Source organism: Hemiscyllium ocellatum, chromosome 19, assembly GCF_020745735.1.
Source record: "Hemiscyllium ocellatum isolate sHemOce1 chromosome 19, sHemOce1.pat.X.cur, whole genome shotgun sequence".
Taxonomy (NCBI): domain Eukaryota; kingdom Metazoa; phylum Chordata; class Chondrichthyes; order Orectolobiformes; family Hemiscylliidae; genus Hemiscyllium; species Hemiscyllium ocellatum.
The window spans coordinates 12,345,989-12,366,793 of record NC_083419.1 but is presented as its reverse complement, the minus strand read 5'-3'; the positions used below and the strand labels follow the sequence as shown (position 1 = coordinate 12,366,793).

The following is a 20,805-nucleotide window of genomic DNA, read 5'->3' as shown; positions in this document are numbered from 1 at the left end:
GGTGGGAAGGTATTTTGGTGACAGTGACCACAACTGCCTCACATTCTACATAGCTATGGAGAAGGAGAGGATTAGGCAAAATGGGAGGATATTTAATTGGGGAAGAGGAAACTATGATGCGATTAGACATGAGTTAGGAAGCATGGATTGGAGCAATTGTTCCATGGTAAAGGCACTATAGACATGTGGAGACTGTTTAAGGAACAGTTATTGCGAGTGATGAATAAATATGTCCCTCTGAGACAGGGAAATGGTAAGCTAAAGGAACCTTGGATGACGAGAGCGGTGGAGCTTCTCGTCAAAAGGAAAAAGGTAGCTTACATAAGATGGAGGAAGCTAGGGTCAAACTCAGCTCTAGAGGATTACAGGCAGGCAAGGAACGAGCTCAAAAATGTTCTGAGGAGAGCCAGGAGGGGGCACGAGAAAGGCTTGGCAGAACGGATTAGGGAGAACACAAAGGCATTTTACATTTATGTGAGGAATAAGAGAATGGTCAAAGAAAGAGTAGAGCTGATCAGGGATAGCATAGGGAACTTGTGTGTAGAGTCTGAGGAGGTAGGGGAAGCACTAAATGAGTTTTTTGCTTCTGTCTTTATGAAAGAAACAAACTTTGTAGTGAATGAAACCTTTGAAGAGCAGGTGTGCATGCTGGAATGGATAGAGATAGAAGAAGCAGATAAGCTAAAAATTTTGTTAAACATTAAGATTGACAAGTCGCCAGGCCCGGACCAGATTTGTCCTCGGCTGCTTTGGGAAATGAGAAATGCAATTGTTTCGTCACTTGTGAAGATCTTTGTATCCCCGCTTTCCACTGGAGTCGTACCTGAGGACTGGGAGAGGCAAATGTAATTCCCCTCTTCAAGAAAGGAAATAGGGAAATCCCCGGCAATTACAGACCAGTAAGTCTCACGTCTGTTGTCTGCAAGGTGTTAGAAAGAATTCTGAGGGATAGGATTTATGACCATCTGGAAGAGCATGGCTTGATTAAATGCAGTCAACACGGCTTTGAGAGGGGCAGGTCATGCCTCACAAACCTTATTGAGTTCTTTGAGGATGTGACTAGAAATGTTGATGAGGATCGAGCTGTGGATGTGGTGTATATGGAGTTCAGCAAGGCATTTGATAAGGTTCCCCATGGTAGGCTCATTCAGAAGGTCAGGAGGAATGGGATACAGGGGAACTTAGCTGTCTGGATACAGAATTGGCTGGCCAACAGAAGACAGTGAATGGCAGTAGAAGGAGAATATTCTGCCTGGAAGTCAGTGGTGAGTGGTGTTCCATAGGGCTCTGTCCTTGGGCCTCTACTGTTTGTAATTTTTATTAATGACTTGGATGAGGGGATTGAAGGATGGGTCAGCAAGTTTGCAGACGACACAAAGGTTGAAGGTGTCGTTGACAGTATAGAGGGCTGTTGTAGGCTGCAGCAGGGCATTGACTGGATGCAGAGATGGGCTGAGAGGTGGCAGATGGAGTTCAACCTGGATAAATGCGAGGTGATGCATTTTGGAAGGTCGAATTTGAAAGCTGAGTTCAGGATTAAGGATAGGATTCTTGGCAGTGTGGAGGAACAGAGGGATCTTGGTGTGCAGGTACATAGATCCCTTAAAATGGCCACCCAAGTGGACAGGGTTGTTAAGAAAGCATATGGTGTTTTGGCTTTCATTAACAGGGGGATTGAGTTTAAGAGCCGTGAGATCTTGTTGCAGCTCTATAAAACTTTGGTTAGACCGCACTTGGAATACTGCGTCCAGTTCTGGTCGCCCTTTTATAGGAAAGACGTGGATGCTTTGGAGAGGATTCTGAAGGGTTTACCAGGATGCTGCCTGGACTGGAGGGCTTATCTTATGAAGAGAGGTTGACTGAGCTTGGACTTTTTTCATTGGAGAAAAGGAGGAGGAGAGGGAACCTAATTGAGGTATACAAGATAATGAGAGGCATAGATTAGATTAGATTACTTACAGTGTGGAAACAGGCCCTTCGGCCCAACAAGTCCACACCGACCCGCCGAAGCGCAACCCACCCAATACCCCTACATATACCCCTTACCTAACACTACGGGCAATTTAGCATGGCCAATTCACCTGACCCGCACATCTTTGGACTGTGGGAGGAAACCGGAGCACCCGGAGGAAACCCACGCAGACACGGGGAGAACGTGCAAACTCCACACAGTCAGTCGCCTGAGGCGGGAATCGAACCCAGGTCCCTGGCGCTGTGAGGCAGCAGTGCTAACCACTATGCCACCGTGCCGCCCGATAGAGTCGATAGCCAGAGACTATTTCCCAGGGCAGAAATGACTAACACGAGGGGTCATAGCTTTCAGCTGGTTGGAGGAAAGTACAGAGGGGATGTCAGAGGCGGGTTCTTTACACAGAGAGTTGTGAGAGCATGGAATGCGTTACCAGCAGCAGTTGTGGAAGCAAGGTCATTGGGGACATTTAAGAGACTACTGGACATGCATATGGTCACAGACATTTGAGGGTGCATACATGAGGATCAGTGGTCGGCACAACATTGTGGGCTGAAGGGCCTGTTCTGTACTGTACTGTTCCATGTTCTATGAAAAGTATTGTTTTGTGTGTAACCACACAAATTATACCTTACATAAGTACATCAGGGTAATGGGGCAGCATGGTGGCTCAATGGTTAGCACTGCTGCCTCACTGCGCCAGGGACCCGGGTTCCATTCCAGCCTCGGGCAACTGTCTGTGTAGAGTTTGCACATTCTCCCCGGGTCTGTGTGGGTTTCCTCCCTCAATCCAAAGATGTGCAGGTTAGGTGAATTGACCATGGGAAACTGCCTATAGTGTTCAGGGATGTGTAGGCCATATGCATTAGTCAGGGATGAATGTAGAGTAATGGGTTTGGGTGGGATGCTCTTTGGAGGTCAGTGTAGACTTGTTGAACCAAAGGGCCTGTTCCACACAGTAGGGATTCTAATTCTAGAATAGAATGCAGAATATAGTATCATAGTTACAGAGAAAGATCAACTCTGAAACATGAGAGGTCTGTTCGTAAGTCTGATAACAGCAGGAAAGAGGCTGTTCTTGAATCTGTTGGTAGATTCAGTAAAAACACAAGAAAATTACATCAATACTTTATAACGTACAGGGCAATGGAGAAGGTGTAGCACCCCAGGCACAATGGACTGAATGGCCACACTCTGTTGTGTGCTGGGATATAGGCCCAATCTGTCCTTATAAAATAACCTTTTCCTAGGAATCCTGAGTGAATTGCTTCCAAAGTGATTGCATCCCTCATTTCAGATGACCAAAACCATAGAGTCCTGCTGATGCTCTGTACTACTGGAGTGTAACATTCCTATTTCACCACTCTATTTCCCTTGCAACAAATGCAAACATTCCACTTGTCTTCCCGATTGCTTGCTGCATCAGCACATCAACATTTTGTGATTTATGTTCTCGGAATCTTAGATCCCTTGACTCAGAGTCAAAGAAAAGATGTGTGGTCAAAGAGTCATACGGCATGGAAACAGACCCTTTGGTCCAGCTGGTCTATGCCAATCATGCTTCCACTGAACTAGCCCCACTTGTCTGCATTTAGCCCATATCCCTCTAAACCTTTCCCATTCATGTACCTATCCAAATGTCTTTTAAATGTTGTAACTATAGCTGCATATACCACTTCCTCTGGCAGTTCATGAACCACCCTCTGTGTAAAACATTTGCTGTTCAGGTCCATTTTAAATCTTTCTCTTCTCACCTTAAAAATATGTCCCCTCGTTTGAACTCCTCCACCCTAGGGAAAAGACCTTTGCTATTCAGAATGTACTGGATTCAATGTCTTATTTGTTGTCATTCAAGTTACATTTAATTCCATTGAAGAGAAGAGTAAGGTCTCCACATAGATTATGTGCTTCATCTTTAAGAGTAGTTCGTTTTCTCAAACAACTAATTAGCCATTGGCCAAAAATGAGCTGACATGAATAAACTTGGCAAAGCCAAGGATACTTGTCATTCATTCAAACATCTTCTGCTGTCTCCTGCAATTTTGCCATTGAAGTCAAATCAGCATCGTCAGCATTGGCTGTTGTTCTGACTCAGAAGGCTGCAGGCTCAGAGCCCATCCAGAGATTTCAGCACTGGCTGAATGAGACAGAGCGCTGCAACGTCAGACATGTATGACATTAAATTCAGACGGCAATTGACCTCTTTGGTGGACGAGAAAGAACCTATTTGGAAGAAGTGCAGGCTAGTTCTGTCCAGTCACAATATGTACCTTTCAAACAACATAACTAAAACAGGCAGCCTGATCATTTTCTGACAGCTTTTTGCTTCATCTTGCTTGGCACAAACTGCCTCATTATGAAACAGTGACTACCCTTCAGCAATAACTAAATAAAACAGGGAGTTCTTGTGGTGCAGTTGTAGGGCCCCTACCTTTGAGCTAGGAATTCCAAGTACAAGACCTTCCAGCTCTAGAGGTGGGAACAGGTTGATTCAGTATTGATGTAATTTTCTTGTGTTACTACTTAATTTACCAACAGAGTCATCAACTGCAGTTTAGAAAGAGATATATTTAAGGGCCCTCTTGCGGTACAGTGGTATTGTCCTTACATCTCAACAAGGCGACTAGGGTTCAATTCCCACTGTTCCAGAGGTGTCTAAGAACATCTCTGAACAGGCTGATTAGAAAAACAGGCGAATGTGAGGACTGCAGACGCTGGAGATTAGAGTCGATTAGAAAAATAAGCTAATTAATAGCAAATAACTGCAGATGCTTGAAATCTGAAATTGCTGGAAAAGCTCAGCACGTCTGGCAGCATCCGTGGAGGAAGAAAAGAGTCGAGAGTGATGAAGGGCTTATGCCCGAAACGTCGACTCTCCTGCTCTTCGGATGCTGCCTGACAGATCGTGCTTTTCCAGCACCATACTGACTCTGACTCTCCAGCACCTGCAGTCCTCCCTTTCTCCTACAAAGGAAACAGTTAAGGTTCCAGGTGAGAAGTCTCTCCAGCAAACTGTTTTTGCTTCAGGAATATTTAATTAGTTCAAACAGGATTTAAATATTGTGAAAATTTCCAAATCTTTCTTCATCGGGACTTGCACAGCAATCAATGTAAGGCACAAGGAAATGTAATGCAAATATCAACGGTTTAGTACCTTTTATAGAAAGTGTGAGCACTGCTTAACTGTCCACATGCTTTTCTGTATCTGTGGACTCCAGAAGAAATCTGCTAGACACAGTGATGATTAATAAGGCTTGGTAAAAATATTTATATATTTTAACGTGTCATAGGAAAAGAATCACTTACTGAGATAAATAAACCATAGATCTGCTTGGGTTCTCATTCAATTAGAGAACAAGTGAAAATAAAACAAGCATTCCACCATAAAATGGTGCGCAGCAGTTAAGCCTATAATTTATTATCATTTACTTCCAGCTAAGCAGCCTAGCAGTGACCTTACCTTTTCATTTTAAAAGCATAAGACAGAGACTCCTGCAAAGAGCAGAATGAGTGGGCCCTTCCCCGGAAATCTACAGTTCGGTTCTAGGGTCAGGCCACGTTTTCATGCTCTGATTCAGCCATCAAATCGGGTGGTTTGTGGGCTGGATATGTACACACGCACTGTACCCGCCAGTTAGAAAATCTGGAATCAGTGTCACATGGCATTTGCTGCATTAAAGCAGGCCATTCAGCCCAATAGGTTCATACTGGCTTAGGTTCCACACTCTTTCTAACCTTCCTCATCTAAACCCATCAGCTTGTTCTCACATTTATTTCAGTTCCCCGTCACGTTATTCCAGCAAATTATTTGGACTTCTTGTGGTTGATAAGTTTCACTTTCTAACTACTCTGTAGGTAAAGAATATTCTCCTGAATTTCTGACTGGATTTATTATTCTGAATTCCTGACTGGGTTTGTTCTCCTGAATTCCTGACCGGGTTTATTCTCCTGAATTCCTGACCGGGTTATTATCCTGAATTTATGATAGCCAGGTTCTTGTCCCCTGATAAGTATAAGCATATTGCCCATCTCAGCACTACAGAATGCTTTCATTATCTTTTAAAGTTCAATCAGATATTTTAGGCAAATGTAGGTTAGTTAAAAAAGAGAGACCACAGGTTTTCAAAGTAAGTTCCCCTCTACACTGGGGAGACAGGATGTCAACTTGCAGATCGTTTCAGAGAACATCTCTGGAAATACCACACCAACCAACCAACCCCACTGCCCTGTGGCTGAACACTTTAAATCCCCTTCCCACTCCACCAAGGACAGGCAGTTCCTGGGCCTCCTCCATTGCCAAACCCGAACCACCCGATGCCTGGAGGAAGAACGCCTCATCTTCTGCTTCATCTTACCACACGAGATTAATGAGGATTTCACCAGTTTCCTCGTTTTCCCTCCTCTGACCTAATCCCGGAACCAACCCTCCAACTCAGCACCCCACTCTTGAATGGTCCCACCTGTCCATCTTCCTTCTCACCTATCTGCTCCATCCTCCTCTCTGACCTATACTTTCACTCCCACCTTTATTGACCTATCACATTCCCAGCTCCCTTCCCCCCAGCCCCAAGCCCTTCCATTTATCTCAGAGCCCCCTAGGTCCACAAACCTCATTCCTGATGAAAGGCTTATGCCTGAAACATCGAATCTCCTGCTCCTCAGATGCTGCCTGACCACCTGTGCCTTTCCAACACCACATTCTCGACTCTGATCTCCAGCATCTGCAGTCCTTACTCTCTCCTTCAGTTCAACCAGTCTATGCTGACCATAATCCCAAACTAACTAGTCCCACCCACCTGCATGTGGCCCAAATCCCTCCAAACCTTTCTTATTCATTACTTGTCCAAATGCCTTTTAAACATGGTAATTGTATCTGCATCCATTACTTCCTCGAGAAGTTCTTTCCACACATGAACCGCTCTGTATAAAAAAGTTGCCCCTCATGTCTTTTTAAAATCTTCCTCTTCTCACCTTACAACAGGAGGGGTTGTTAAGGATAATGCTGTTTATGTGGCATAAGTGGACTTCCAAACTTTTCTGTTAACGTGCTGCACAAAATTAGAGCTTACATAATAAAAAGGGCAGCAGCATGGATATAAAATTACCAGATATCAAAGAACAGAGAATGATTGGTTTTCCAGACTGGATGAAAGTTTATAATGGAGCTCCTAAGGGATCAGTGTTAGGATTTTTGCTGCAAGTTAGACACAGTAATAATCTGGGCTGAAAATGTGTTGCTGGAAATGCGCAGCAGGTCAGGCAGCATCCAAGGAACAGGAGAATCGACGTTTCGGGCATAAGCTCTTCTTCAGAAGGGCTTATGCCCGAAAAGTCGATTCTCCTGTTCCTTGGATGCTGCCTGACCTGCTGCACATTTCCAGCAACACATTTTCAGCTCTGATCTCCAGCATCTGCAGTCCTCACTTTCTCCTCATAGTAATGATCTGGACAGTGTATACAGGAAACAACTTCATATGAGATGTAAGTTATGTAAGTTTTTTTATATTTTGTGGTATCGATCGTGTGGAGGTGCTGGTGTTGGACTGGGGTGAACAAGGTCAGAAGTCACATGGCACTAGGTTATAAGCCAAGACTTCACCTGACCAAGGGGCAGTGCTCCGAAAGCTTGTGATTTCAAATAAACCTGTTGGGACTATAACCTGGTGTCGTGTGACTTCTGAGCTGACATATATCAATATTAGATTTTGAATAGTGCATGTGGGATTTTGCGAGAGAGCAGGTTGAATATTAACTGGCAAGCATTTCTGTAGTCATGGTGACTTAAGAGAATAAGTATTAGAGAGACGGTTCTTGGTTGGAGTTTTGTTTACATTGTTTAAATTGTGTGGTCATAAAATTCTCCCAATGATGTGCATGAGGCTTCACTTAGAAGATTATGGAATGATTTTCTAACCTTAGGGTAAACACCCAGGGTTGGAAGAAAGCATTTTTAAGTTGGACTACTTTGTAAAATGTTTGGTTGAAGCTGGATGTGACAAACAGATGCTCCTAGAGGAGGAAGATAGTTTTGAACTGCTAAGAACTGCACATCAGTGTGAAGAGTTTAATTTTAATGTTCCAGACTAGGAGTGATTGCTTAAAACTCTGAAGAGATTATTTGAAGCTGAAAACGTCTAAACTCAGTTGTTTGAAGACACAAGGAAGATGCTATCATATGGAGTTGAAACGACAATTAATGTGGATGTGATAGAGAAAGGAATTTTCTCTGGTGAGTACAATAAAAGGGTCCTGTTTGGATTAATGAGATGACATTTTAACATGTGTTCAAAATTTTTAAACTTGTATCATGTGTAACTAGCTTGGTTTATTCTATTTATCTTCATTTCTTCTATCGAGTTATAGAGTTGTACAGCACAGAAACAAACTTCAGTCCAACTCATCCATGTTGACCAGATATCGAAATTAATCACAGTCCCATTTGCCAGTGCTTGGCTCACAACCCTTGAAACTGTTCCTGTTCATATGCCCATCCAGATGTCTTTTGAATGTTATAATTGTACCAGCCTCCACCACTTCCTCTGGCAGTTCAATCATTGTGAACCTTCGATTTAACAGCTCTAAAACATAATTTCAACAAGCAAAGGAATTGTCTTTCCAAACCAAATGAGGAGCAAGTCCATTTCTTCTTTCATCCATTGGAATAACACTTGGAAGAAAACTTGGAGAGTGAGGCTTTAATAAGGCATATGTGTTGTTAGAGTCAGAACGTGCGGCGCTGGAAAAGCACAGCTGGTCCGGCAGCATCTGAGGAGAGTCGACATTTCGAGCATAAGCCCTTCATTACCTGCTCCTATTCACCTGCCCCTCTGATGCTGCCTGACTGGCTGTGCTTTTCCAGCACCACATTTTTTGACTCTGATCTCCAGCATCTGCTGTGCTCACTTTCTCCAATGTGTGTTGTTAGGCCAGTTCCTGGTTTTGAAAAAGGATGATGAATTGCTTCAAGATTAGTTGAAAGACATCTGTGGGGCCAACACCAAACAAGCTGAACAGTGTGCCACCTGTTCACAAGAATGGTGCAATGCCTTCCTGTAGTTAACAATGTTTATTGAAGTGTGCATCAACCTAGATTAAATAAGTGCTGCAGATTAAAGTCAATTTTCCCATACTTGCCCTAAACATATGTGAACCTTATCTTAATGTGAATTTCACGATATAAAATCTAATTTAAAATAATTGTTTTATGGTCTAATTGATTTTACATGTAACATTAATCCTCTGATACAGGCTACGATAAATGGTTATGGTCAAACTTAAAACAATTACAGAATTTTGTGGAATAAACTTCTGATTTAATGTTGAAACCAGATTTGCAACATTGCGTGCTTGTGTTTCAGTGAAAAACCACCACATTAAAACCAAATAAAAAGCAAAACATGATCCGTGCAGCCAGATTTCACTCTGGTATCTGACTATTCAGTAATCACATTAGCTGGGATCACAACATGTGGATTATACGGATTCGAGAAGTACTGTGAACTATGAGGAGGATACTGTAGAATTTCAAAATAGCCCCGTCATGTTGGTGGAATGGGCAGCCAAGTGGCATTTACAGTTTAATGCACAGAAGTGTGAACTAAAATTTGATAGAACAAACGTGGAGAGACAACATAAGTTAAAGGGTGCACTTCAAAAAGGGGGTGCATAAACCAAGAGACTTGGGTATATATGTGCGCAGGTCATTGAAGAAGGCAATATAAGTTGATATAGGTGGTATAACCCTAGCCTTTATTAACAGGGATGCAGAGAACAAAAGTTAGGCGGTTGTAATAATTCCGTATAAAATTCAACCTCGAATAGAATACTGCATTCAATATTGGACACCGTATATTAAAATGACGTGGAAATATTAGAGAGAATGTAAAAGAAAATTCATAAGAATGGTCCCAGGGATGAAGATGGATAGATTGGAGATGTTGGAACTCATCTCCTTGGAGAAAAGAAAATTGAAAGGAGGTTTGAGAGATATTGAAGACAGATCCCGCTGATTGAGAATCAGAGGTGAGGTGGTTTAAGCTATGTCAAAAAAAAAAGCAATGATAACATGAGGAAAACAAAAATGAAATACTGCAAGTGGTTAGGATCTGGACTGCACTGCCTGAGGGAATGGTAGAGGCAGGATCAATCAACACAATCAAGAAGGAATCAGATTGCTATGTGAAAAGGAAGGGTTATGTGGAAAAGACAGAGCAGTGATTCGAGATGAATTGATCCTTCACAGAGCCAGCTAACACAATGGGCTGAATAGTCTCTCATTCTGCACTACAACAATTCAATGACTGTCTACCTCTTCAAAATTAAAAATCACACAACACAAAGTTACAGTCCAACAGATTTATTTGGAAGTACTAGCTTTCAAACCATCACTAGTTACCTGATGAAGGAGCAGTGCTCTGAAAGCTAGTACTTCTAAATAAACTTGTTGAACTATTACCTGGTGTTGTGAGATTTTTAATTTTGTCCACCCCAGTCCAACACTGGCTCCTCCAAATCATATTTTGTTCTAGTAAGTTGGTCCTCAGTCTGTTCAATCTTTCCTGATTGATAGATCCAGTATCAGCCTTGTAAGTCATAGAATCATAGAGATGTAGAGCATGCAAACAACTTCAGTCCAACTCATCTATGCTGACCAGATATCTTAACCTAATCTAGTCCCATTTGCCACATTTGGCCCATATCCCTCTAAACCCTTCCCATCCAGATGCCTTTTTAATGCTGAATTGTACCACCACCTCCTCTGGCAGCTGATTCCATAAATGCACCATTCTTTGCACGAAAAGGTTGCCCCTCGCACCCTGTTAAATTTTTCCCCTCTCACCTTAAACCTATGCCCTCTAGTTCTGGACTTCCCCACGCCAGGGAAAAGACCTTGTCTATTTATTTTATCCCTGCCCCTCATGATTTTATAAACCTCTAAAATCACCCTCAGCCTCCAATGCTCCAGGGAAAACAGCCCCAGCCTATTCAGCCTCTCCCTATAGCTCAAATCCCCCAATAAAGTCAACATTCTTGTAAATCTTTTCTGAATCCTTTCGAGTTTCACAACATCCTTCTGATAGAAAGGAGACCAGAATTGCATGCAATATTCCAACAGTGGCCTAACCAATGTTCTCCTCAGCCACAACACGGCCTCCCAACTCCTATACTCAATGCTCTGACCAATAGAGGAAAGCATACCAAACGCCTTCTTCACTATTCTTTTTACTTGTGACTCTACTTTCAAGGAACTATGAACCTGCACTCCAAGATATCTTTGCTGAGCAACACTCCCCAGGACCTTACCATTAAGTTTATAAGTCCTGCTCTGATTTGCTTTTCCAAAGTTACCTCACATTTATCTAAATTAAATTCCATCTGCCACTCCTCAGCCCGCTGGCCGATCTGATCAAGATCCCATTGTACACTCAGGTAACCTTCTTCGCTGTCCACTACACTTGCAATTTTGGTGTCATCTGCAAACTTACTGACTATATCTCCTATGCTCACATCCAAATCATTTATATAAATAATGAAAAGTAGTGGACCCAGCACCGATTCTTATGGCACTCCATTGGTCACAGACCTCCAGTCTGAAAAGCAACCCTCCACCACCCTCTGTCTTCTCTGCTGCCTGCATAGGCTCTTTGTAACGTAGAGAGATACTTTGATATGTTGTAGGTAACCAACTGATTCACTGAACAGGAAGTCAACCATTTCAGTAAATGAAATGCAGGCTAAAAATTAAGCCAAACTATTAAAACTTGGACATGAGCAGATTTTCCAACAATTTTGGTGTCAGAAAAAGAAACGCATGGTTGATGGAAGAAGTGAGCTCACTTCTGACACATGGTACTAGACTCTCCGAGATTGTTTAGATTGGTTTTGAGTTCCTTCATCCCATGATTGGAAGCCATATCTTCAAATCCCTTGGCTTGAATCTTTAGAAATTCCTTCCTAACACCTCTTCACTTGAATTCTCTTACACCCTTGAAAGCATTCCATTGAAACTGCTGCTTAAACTCAGCTTCAGGTCCCTGTTCCAGTAGGCCCTGTGACTCAGTGTTAACTTTTGTCTAATGACATGAAATGTCTTGAAACACTTCACTGTGTTATAAGGTGCTACATAAATGCAAGCTGTTGTCCTTGTAAACAAGGGTGCTAAATTAATCTATTTGCTATTGCAAGGCAGGTGTTAACTCATTGCAAATAAATTAACACTCGCATTCAAATAAAGCAAGCAACTTCAGCACAAACTAAATAAGCAGTTAAAAAAAACTTGAATCATTTTTATTTTCCTGAAACAAGGACCAGAATTGCAGTTGAAAGGAATGACAGGCACTTCACTGAGAAATCTCAACACCCACAGGCCCCTTGCATGAAAACTTTCCAAGTAAAATTTTCTAATGCACACGAATAATTTAAGGCAATTTTATATCTCACAAGGGATTGTGAGCGTGCACACCATAAGACAGTGGAGCCCTTTATACAGAATATGCCCGAGTGATAAAAGGTTACTTTAATAGGTGTCCTGAAATATGACACTGAACAACTCTGACGCTATTTATAGACTGCTGTAGCTTCAAGAATAATTAATGAATTTGATATTTCTGAAGACAGAAATGCTGGAGAAGCTTCTTTTGTCTTGCACTCATCAGGACAAATGCAAGAACGCCAAATTCTCCAATAATCACAATAATTTATGCCACTGGAGAAAATGGGAGTGCTGACTGGTTAACATGCTGACTATGTTAGATTGACACAGTTCTAAAGGGAAAACTATTGGCTCCCCCAAACTGAATATATGACTTTCTATTGCAATTAGTTAGAAAGGGACATGGCCAGAAGAGCTTTTTGCTTTATACCACCATCAGATTAGCTGTATTTTTTTTGTAATTTATGGGATATGAGGATTGCTAGTAAGGCCAGCAATGTTACTTAGTCTGAGTTACCGTGGAAAAAGTGGTGTTGATGTTCAGTCGAGATGTTGAATTGATTGGAAGTGAACTCAAAGAAATGCAACAGCTTTTCAACACCACAGCAAAATGGCTAGACTTAGGCAGGGAGCCCGGCCATGGAAATATACATTAGCTTATTAAGCTGCTCCTGATACTTGCCCAACACTACCATGCAGTCCCCTTCCAGCCAGTGTGTTCACTTTGTCCCTCTCTGTGACTGAGCCACTGCACCAGCCGCTGGAAACAGAAGATCCTGTGACACACACTGAAGGAAAAACAGGGGATCTCTTCCTCAGTGACCTGGCCAGTATCCCTCCTTTAACCAGCGACACCATGAATCGACTGTGTGAGTGTGTTGTACACAAATGACTGTGTACTGTATCTTACACAACCTGCACCACATTCACAGAACCACCGTGGAGCACTATGTTTGGACCTAAACAGTGATACTTTAATTCATCCACCCTGGCCAAGGAGTGCGTCACTTGAAATACAGCAACAACCACACTTCAAAAAAGTCATAAAGCACATTAGGATACACCTTAGATTCTCAAAGGCACTATATAAATGCATGCTTTCATTTCTCTTTGCTGAGTTATTTTATGAGTTAGAGGATAAGGAGCCACATGAGTGGGATACCATACGTAACCTACTGTCAGCTGTAATAGTCATCATGAGCAGTTATTCAGTCCCCCACACTGACCTTTGCCCACTCCTTTGTCTGTCCAACCGTTTTCCTCTCTCTATGGGCTCTATCTCCACCTATTGATTACTCCTCCCCGTTTCCCTCTACCCCAACTTCTGCATAAATACCAATCTATTCCGAGCTACAATCAGTTCTGAAGAGGGGTCACTGGACCTGCAATGTTAACCCTGATTTCTCTCCACAGATGCTGCTAGACCCGCTGAGTTTTCCCAGCAATTTCTGGTTTTGCTGGAACATGAGATACCAGCTGCCCACCCATGGAACAAATCCATGGGGCATGTTCCTGCCTCTAAAACAGCAAACTTGTTAGGAATTAGAAGACATCAGAAAGAATCAATGAATATTTAATTTTTAAAAATTAGATAAACCTCAGGAAATGAATCATTCATACACTAATTAAAAATAGAAATCCCCTAAATCCTCCCTTGCCCATTCTTTGTAGGTATTAATTAAGCTAAGATTAATGCCAAGTAAATCATGCATTCCAAATGAGACATTTTGCTTCAGAATATACCAAAACAAGGCTTGAATATTTGAGTCATAACTATCATCTTTGATAACAATTAAAATTTTACTGATACATTCAAATTGCCGCTTAAAATAAGCTTAATTAGAAAATACTTCTACCAATACAGTCTAAGTCTAATCCTTTAGCATAGATCTGTTTAAGACTGTGTACTCAACTGAAAGAATTATAATTCTGGAAAAATTTACTTGTCAAGCTTAGTTTTTAGCTTTAAGTTGATTAGACAGGTTCGCATTTAAAATTGAAATGCTGCAGTAAGTACCAGCGAAACTTAGCTAAAGGTCTCGAGTGGATTAATGTTAAAAGCAAAGATTGGAGCTTGGAGATTGATTTTGAGAACTGAACATTCATCCAATAAGGCTTGTAAAATGTGCAATCAACATAATCAAACCGCTGAGCCACCATAAATCAGGGTGACATCCAAAAGATAAAGTTGGATTTATTCATTCTGCTGTCTCTGAGGTATAAACGAGATCACATCACACATAACAGATGGTTTTGAGGATGAAGTCACATTTGACAGTAGTGTTGGTTTTGTATTAAAATCACAGTTGGGACAGTGGAGCAAGGGCCACAAAAGCTGCTCTGGGGTAAACAGACCTGCACTGAAGGTTGCCTTCCCACTCTGGGCATGCCCACTGCCCGGTGATTCTGGAGTAGTGCAGAGTCAGTGGTCATGATTGGTGGACTGCTGGCCACACCGAAACTGTAACTACAGTACGTGACCCTGAGGTCTTCTGAACAGTGTGAGACGATGGATACGACACACTGACTGGAAACCTAGCAACGCTCTCTAGGAGAGGCAGACATCGCCATCAGATATAGCTCCATGACAAAAGGTATAAAAGACAGTGAATTAGATCATTACAGCGACAACAAATTGCAGTTTTTCCACAAGTAAGGTTGGAGTCTTATCAAATAAAATATCACAAGACAAAACCACAGAGATATTAGGTCAGGTGACCAATAGGTTGGTTAAAAATTTAGGTTTTAAAGCAGTGTCTGAAAGAGGAGGAGGGGTAGAGAGAGAGAGAGAGAGAGAGTGCAATATAGAGAGAGGCAAACACACAGACATTCCTGGTGCTTCAAATGCATGTAACTAAAATCTTGTTCAAGAAAGAGATGTCTTTGGTTTGTTTGAATAGAGTGAAACTCCAATGTTTGTTTGTCTCCTTGATATGCTACTGTACAGAACTAAACTGTGTTTGTGACTATATATAAACATAAAGATATTTTTACGATTAAGTATATTTTGAAATTAGAGAGCAAGGGCAAAAGAGAGAGAGAGAGAGAGAGAGAGAGAGAAAGAGAGAGATAGGGAGATCAAAAGGTTTAGAGAGTTGGAGAGGCATAGGGAGGGTATTCTAGAACCGAATCCTTGCCACAAGTAATGGAAAAATTAAAATCAATGCTCAGAATTGGAGCGACGCAAAAAAAAACTGCTGGATTCCAAAGTAGACAGCCAGGAGGCCAGGCAGCATCAGGAGGTGGAGAAGTCGATGTTTCAGGTGTAACCTTTCTTCAGGACTGGGACTTATCTTGCTTCAGATAAACGGGGTGGCTGGCGCAGGGTGGTGAGGTGGGGATAGGTGAAGACAGGCAGAGGGTACAACCTGGTTGGTCAGTGGGAGGAAGGAATCTGGTTGGTGGCAGGGAGGTTATTTGAAATTGGTGAACTCAATGTTGAGTCGTCCGGGCTGTAGGCTGCCTAGGGGGAAGATAAGGTGTTGTTCCTGCAGTAGGTGCAGTGGTTTGTTTTGGCAATGGAGGAGGTCAAGGATGGTCACATTGGGAAGGGAGTGGTTGGGGTAATTGAAATGGGCGGTGATTGGGAGGTCTGGTCAGCCCCTGTAGGCACTGCTCGGTGAGTCATTTCCTAAGTTTACGTTCAGTCTCCCCGATGTAGAGAAGACCATATCGGGAGCACCTGATGCAGAAAACTAGGTTGGAGGAGAGGCAGGTGAACCTCTGTCTCAACTGGAAGGACTGTTTGGGGCCCTGGATAGAGGTGAGGGGGGTGATATACTACAGGTTTTGCATCTTTTCTGGTTGCAGGGGAAGGTACCTGGGGGTTCGGTGGCGGGGATGGTGTGAACGAAGGACTGTTGGAGCGAGCGATCCTTGCGGAAGGCAGACAGGGGTGGGGAGGGGAAGATGTTCTTGGTGGTGGGATCTAGTTGGAGTTGGCAGAAATGTTTAAGGACGATGTGTTGGATGCGGAGACTGGTGGATGAGGACAAGGGGGACTCTGTCTTTATTGTGTTGGGAGATGGTGGGGGTTTAGAGCAGTGGAATGGGGAATGGAGGTGGTGGGGTGGAGGGCTCTCTGGATAACAGAGGGAGGAAAAGCGCGCTGCTCAAAATAGGTGGTCATCTGGGATACTTGGGAGTGGAATGTCTCCTCATCTGAGCAGACGCGGTGGAGGCAGAGGAATTAGGAGAATGGGATGGATTTCTTGTAGGATACTGGGTGGGAGGAGGTGTAGTTCAGGTAGTTAAGGGAGTCTGTAAGATTGTAGTAGACGTCCGTCTGGAGACTGTGGCCGGAGATGGAAATGGAGGGGTCAAGAAAGGGGAAGGAGGTGTCCGAGCCGGACCAAGTGGATTTGAGGGTGGGGCGGAAGTTGTGGGTGAAGTCAATGAACTACTCCAGTTCAGCCTGGATGCAGGATGCTGCACAGATGCAGTCATCGATAGAACGGCAGAAGAGTTGGAGCACAGTGCCTGTGTGGGTGCTGAAGAGGAACTGTTCGACATAGCTAACAAAGAGGAAGCATGACTGGGGCCCATCCGAGGACCCATGGCCACCCCCTGGATTTGAAGGAAATGGAAGGAATTAAAGGAAAGGGGTCCTTGGAGGGAGGTTGGGAGTTTTAGTTGAAGGAGGAGGTATGAAGGCAGTAGGTAGAACCGGGCAGTGTGGGGCTGGGAGACTATGAGATTGGAGGCAGTGGAGGGGAGATCACCAGGGACAACTGGAGTGGCAGAGATCTTGGAGGATTGAAGGGAATTTCAGAGAAAGGGAAGCGTGAGGACATGGATAGGGTTTGAACACAAGAATGAGAATTTTAAAATCGAGACCACATTTGACAGAGAGTTAATGGAGGTCATTGAGTGCAGAGGTGATTGGTGAACAGGACGTGAGTGTGTTCAGGAACAGACAGCAGAGTCTCAGATGACCTTGAGTTTCTGAACGATAGAATGTGGGAGACCAGTCGGGAGTGTTACTGCAGTTGTCAAGCCTCGAGGCACAGATGAGGATTCAAACAGCGGATGAACTAAGATCTTCACACTGTGCTAAAAATATTGCAGAAAGAAAGTGAAGGTGACAGAAAGGTGCACTTAAATGAAGAGCTACCTTTGCTAATCCAGGATGGTTTTCACTTCCACTTGCCCCTCAGCTGTGTTTTCCTGAACCAAAGCCACTTGCTGATCACTCACAGCTGCCAATATTCTGTCAGCTCAAAGTGGGTAGAATCACACATCTGTTTGCCCCCCCTCACCAATCCACCTCACACAGCAAGACAACACACAAAGACAATGAAAACGACACACACAGTTCTGTCGAGGCAGCTTTGTTGGCAGAATGTTCCTTACCGTGTACAGTTCATTGAGAACCTTCATTAAGTCCTCGTGCAGTTGGAATCCGATCTCCTTGCTCTGTAATAAAGATAAACCCATTTTTCACTCAATTGTTGAACACACACATGTCACTTCACATTAAGCAAAACATTAAGTCTGAAGTACCTTCCCTGTTGCCTCACCAATGAAAAGCTAAACACAAAACACTTCAATAAAAGAAAACTTCTTTAAAAAAAGCTGAGCTGCTTCATCATGCAATCACGTTAGAATGTATTTAATTGACACAACGAAAGTACAATACGATTAGAATTTATCAGATTAACATAAATCATTAGCATATGCCCAACATAGCCAATTTGACAATACTTTATAAGTTCTGTGGAAATGCAATATTTCTATCGAGGCAGCAATTATTGAAGCTGAGGGTATGAAGCAAATTTGAAAAAAAAACACCATCCACTCTAAATAATTGAAAGATTCTATTAAATCAGGAGTAATAATTCACCTCATTGATGTGGAGTTACATGGACAGTACAAGAGCTGTACAAGGTTGAGAAAGCCACCCTCTCAAGGGCAGCAAACACTGACCTTGCCATTAATACTCCCAACCAGAGACTTAATTACTGCTCTTAAGAGAAATGCACTGGCAAATAATTACAACTGTTTGAAAGACAGAGTCGATATTGCAGCAAAAGGAAACCAAGTGGTGTCCCTTATCTGTGTCAGGGCTCACTCTGCGATTGGGCATTCTGGTCTCAGTCCATTTCTCCATTGGTTTGCACCCTTTAAAGAGGCGATGGTGTCAACGTTGCTTGGAAACACAAGTGAGGAAGGTAAGTACTATTCTGCAATAGAATGTTGCTTAAAAATACACAACCCAGTTGACAGATCCTCAAGGCACTATTATGAAAGGTCAGTTCTCCTAAGGACTTCTGACCAATGGTTTCCCATCAACTGTCACCACTAAAACAGGGGATATGGCCGTTACCACCATGGGATCTTGCTGTGCACAAACCCATTTCCACATATCTCACAGTGACATAGTGACTACTCTTCAAAAAGTACCTCCTGGCTGTAAGACACATTGTAATGTCAAGCAGGATAGCCTATAAATTAATTAAATACCATTCTTTCAAGGGATAAATTTAGATTAGAATAGATTAGATTAGATTACTTACAGTGTGGAAACAGGCCCTTCGGCCCAACAAGTCCACACCGACCCGCCAAAGCGCAACCCACCCATTCCCCTACATTCACCCCTTTACCTGACACTACGGGCAATTTAGCATGGCCAATTCACCTGGCCTGCACATCTTTGGACTGTGGGAGGAAACCCACGCAGACACGGGGAGAATGTGCAAACTCCACACAGTCAGTCACCTGAGTCGGGAATTGAACCCAGGTCTCTGGCGCTGTGAGGCAGCAGTGCTAACCACTGTGCCACCGTGCCGCCCGAACTTAGGATAAACTTGCAAGGATATTTTGACCCGTGCGTCCCCTGGTGCATTTGGGAATGCAACAGGCTTATCACCATTCCCCAGACATTGCGCACCTTTAAAGGAAAAGACCAAAGCGGTTTGTGTGAAGCTGATCACTCAAAATCGTTTTGAGTGACAAGATAGAGCAGGAGCTCTCGATTAGATATCACACCCCTCCCCCAAGTAATAACCAGAGAACACACTGGGTGGCACGGTGGCTCAGTGGTTAGCACTGCTACCTCACACCACCGGGGATCCAGCTTCGATTCCAGCCTCAGGCGACTGTCTGCGTGGAGTTTGCACGTTCTCCCCACGTTTGCTCTGGTTTCCTCCCATTATCCAAAGATGTGCAGGTTAGGTGAATTGGCCATGTTAAATTGCCTGCAGTGTTCAGGGATGTGTAGGTTAGGAGCATTAGTCAGGGGCAAATGTAGGGAGAATGGGTCTGGGTGGGATACTTTTCAGAGGGGCGGTGTGGACTGATTGGGCTGAAGGGCCTGTTTCCACACTGTAATGAATCTGATCTGGAACCAAATGCAACTTGCAGCCATTATTAACTGCTTACTGTTCAAAATAAATGTCCCATTTGTAGGAGTAAGTTTGCCTGCCCGATTAAAGTCACAGAATGATGGAGATGATTAATTCTGTCATGTATTTTGAAATGTCTTGACTACACAAAACATGTGAGAAATGGCAGTCACGGCATTTCTATCTCAACGTGAATTCAATGGACAACGACTGAGTGACCAATCTGTACAGAGGAGGGCAATGAAAATACTGGCTGTGAAGGTGTCAATCATTTCATGTTGTTTCCTAAAATCTACCTCTGCTTCACGGTGATATTACGTTAAGTGTTACTGTAGAGTAAGATAACACGAAAATAACTGCACTTTTAATGGAGGGTGAATTTGGCTTGGCTAAGAATGGAGAATTAATGTTCACCAGGATCATGTTTCAAATTAAGTTAAACATTTGTTCATAGAATCCCTGCAGTGCAAACAGGGACCATTCAGCCCATCAAGTCTGAACTGACCCTCCACAGAGCATCCCATCCAGACCACATCCATTTTTTCATGGCTAATCCACCTAGCCTAGGCATCCTTGGACATGAAGGGGCAATTCAGCATGCCCAATCCATTTAACCTGCACATCCCTGGAGGAACTCAAGCAGACAAGAGGAGAATGTGCAAATTCTACACAGACAGTTACCAGACTGTGGAATCAAACCTAGGTCCCTGGCGCTGGGAGGCAGAGGTGCTAACCATTGAGCCACATTGCTACCTGCATTGAACCCCAGCTGGAGTATTGTTTAGACTTGTGGACTCCACATTATAGAAAAGATGTCAATGTGCTGGAGGGAATGCAGAAGCGGTTACAAGAATGCTTGCAGAAATGAGAAACTTTCGTTAAGGGGACAGACTGAAGATGGTGGGAATTGTTCTTCTCTGAGAGGAGATCTGATGGAGGCTTTCAAGATCATGAGTGGGATGGAGAGAGGAAATAGAGTGAAGGTATTTCCACTTGTGAAAGAAAGAAGAGCAAGAGGACATACATAAAATGACATGGAAATGAACCAAAGGGTGATATGA

At 43.2% G+C, this 20,805-nt stretch overlaps 1 protein-coding gene across 2 annotated transcripts in view; it reads right to left on the bottom strand.

Moving 5' to 3' along the window:
• The window catches only part of srgap1a (SLIT-ROBO Rho GTPase activating protein 1a), a 288,344-nt gene that overhangs the window by 90,570 nt on the left and 176,969 nt on the right, over positions 1-20,805 (bottom strand). For both annotated transcript variants that reach the window (XM_060839652.1, XM_060839653.1), the window contains exon 4: positions 17,754-17,816. In XM_060839652.1, the coding sequence (XP_060695635.1) occupies positions 17,754-17,816 (63 nt within the window). The remainder of the gene's footprint in view (positions 1-17,753; positions 17,817-20,805) is intronic.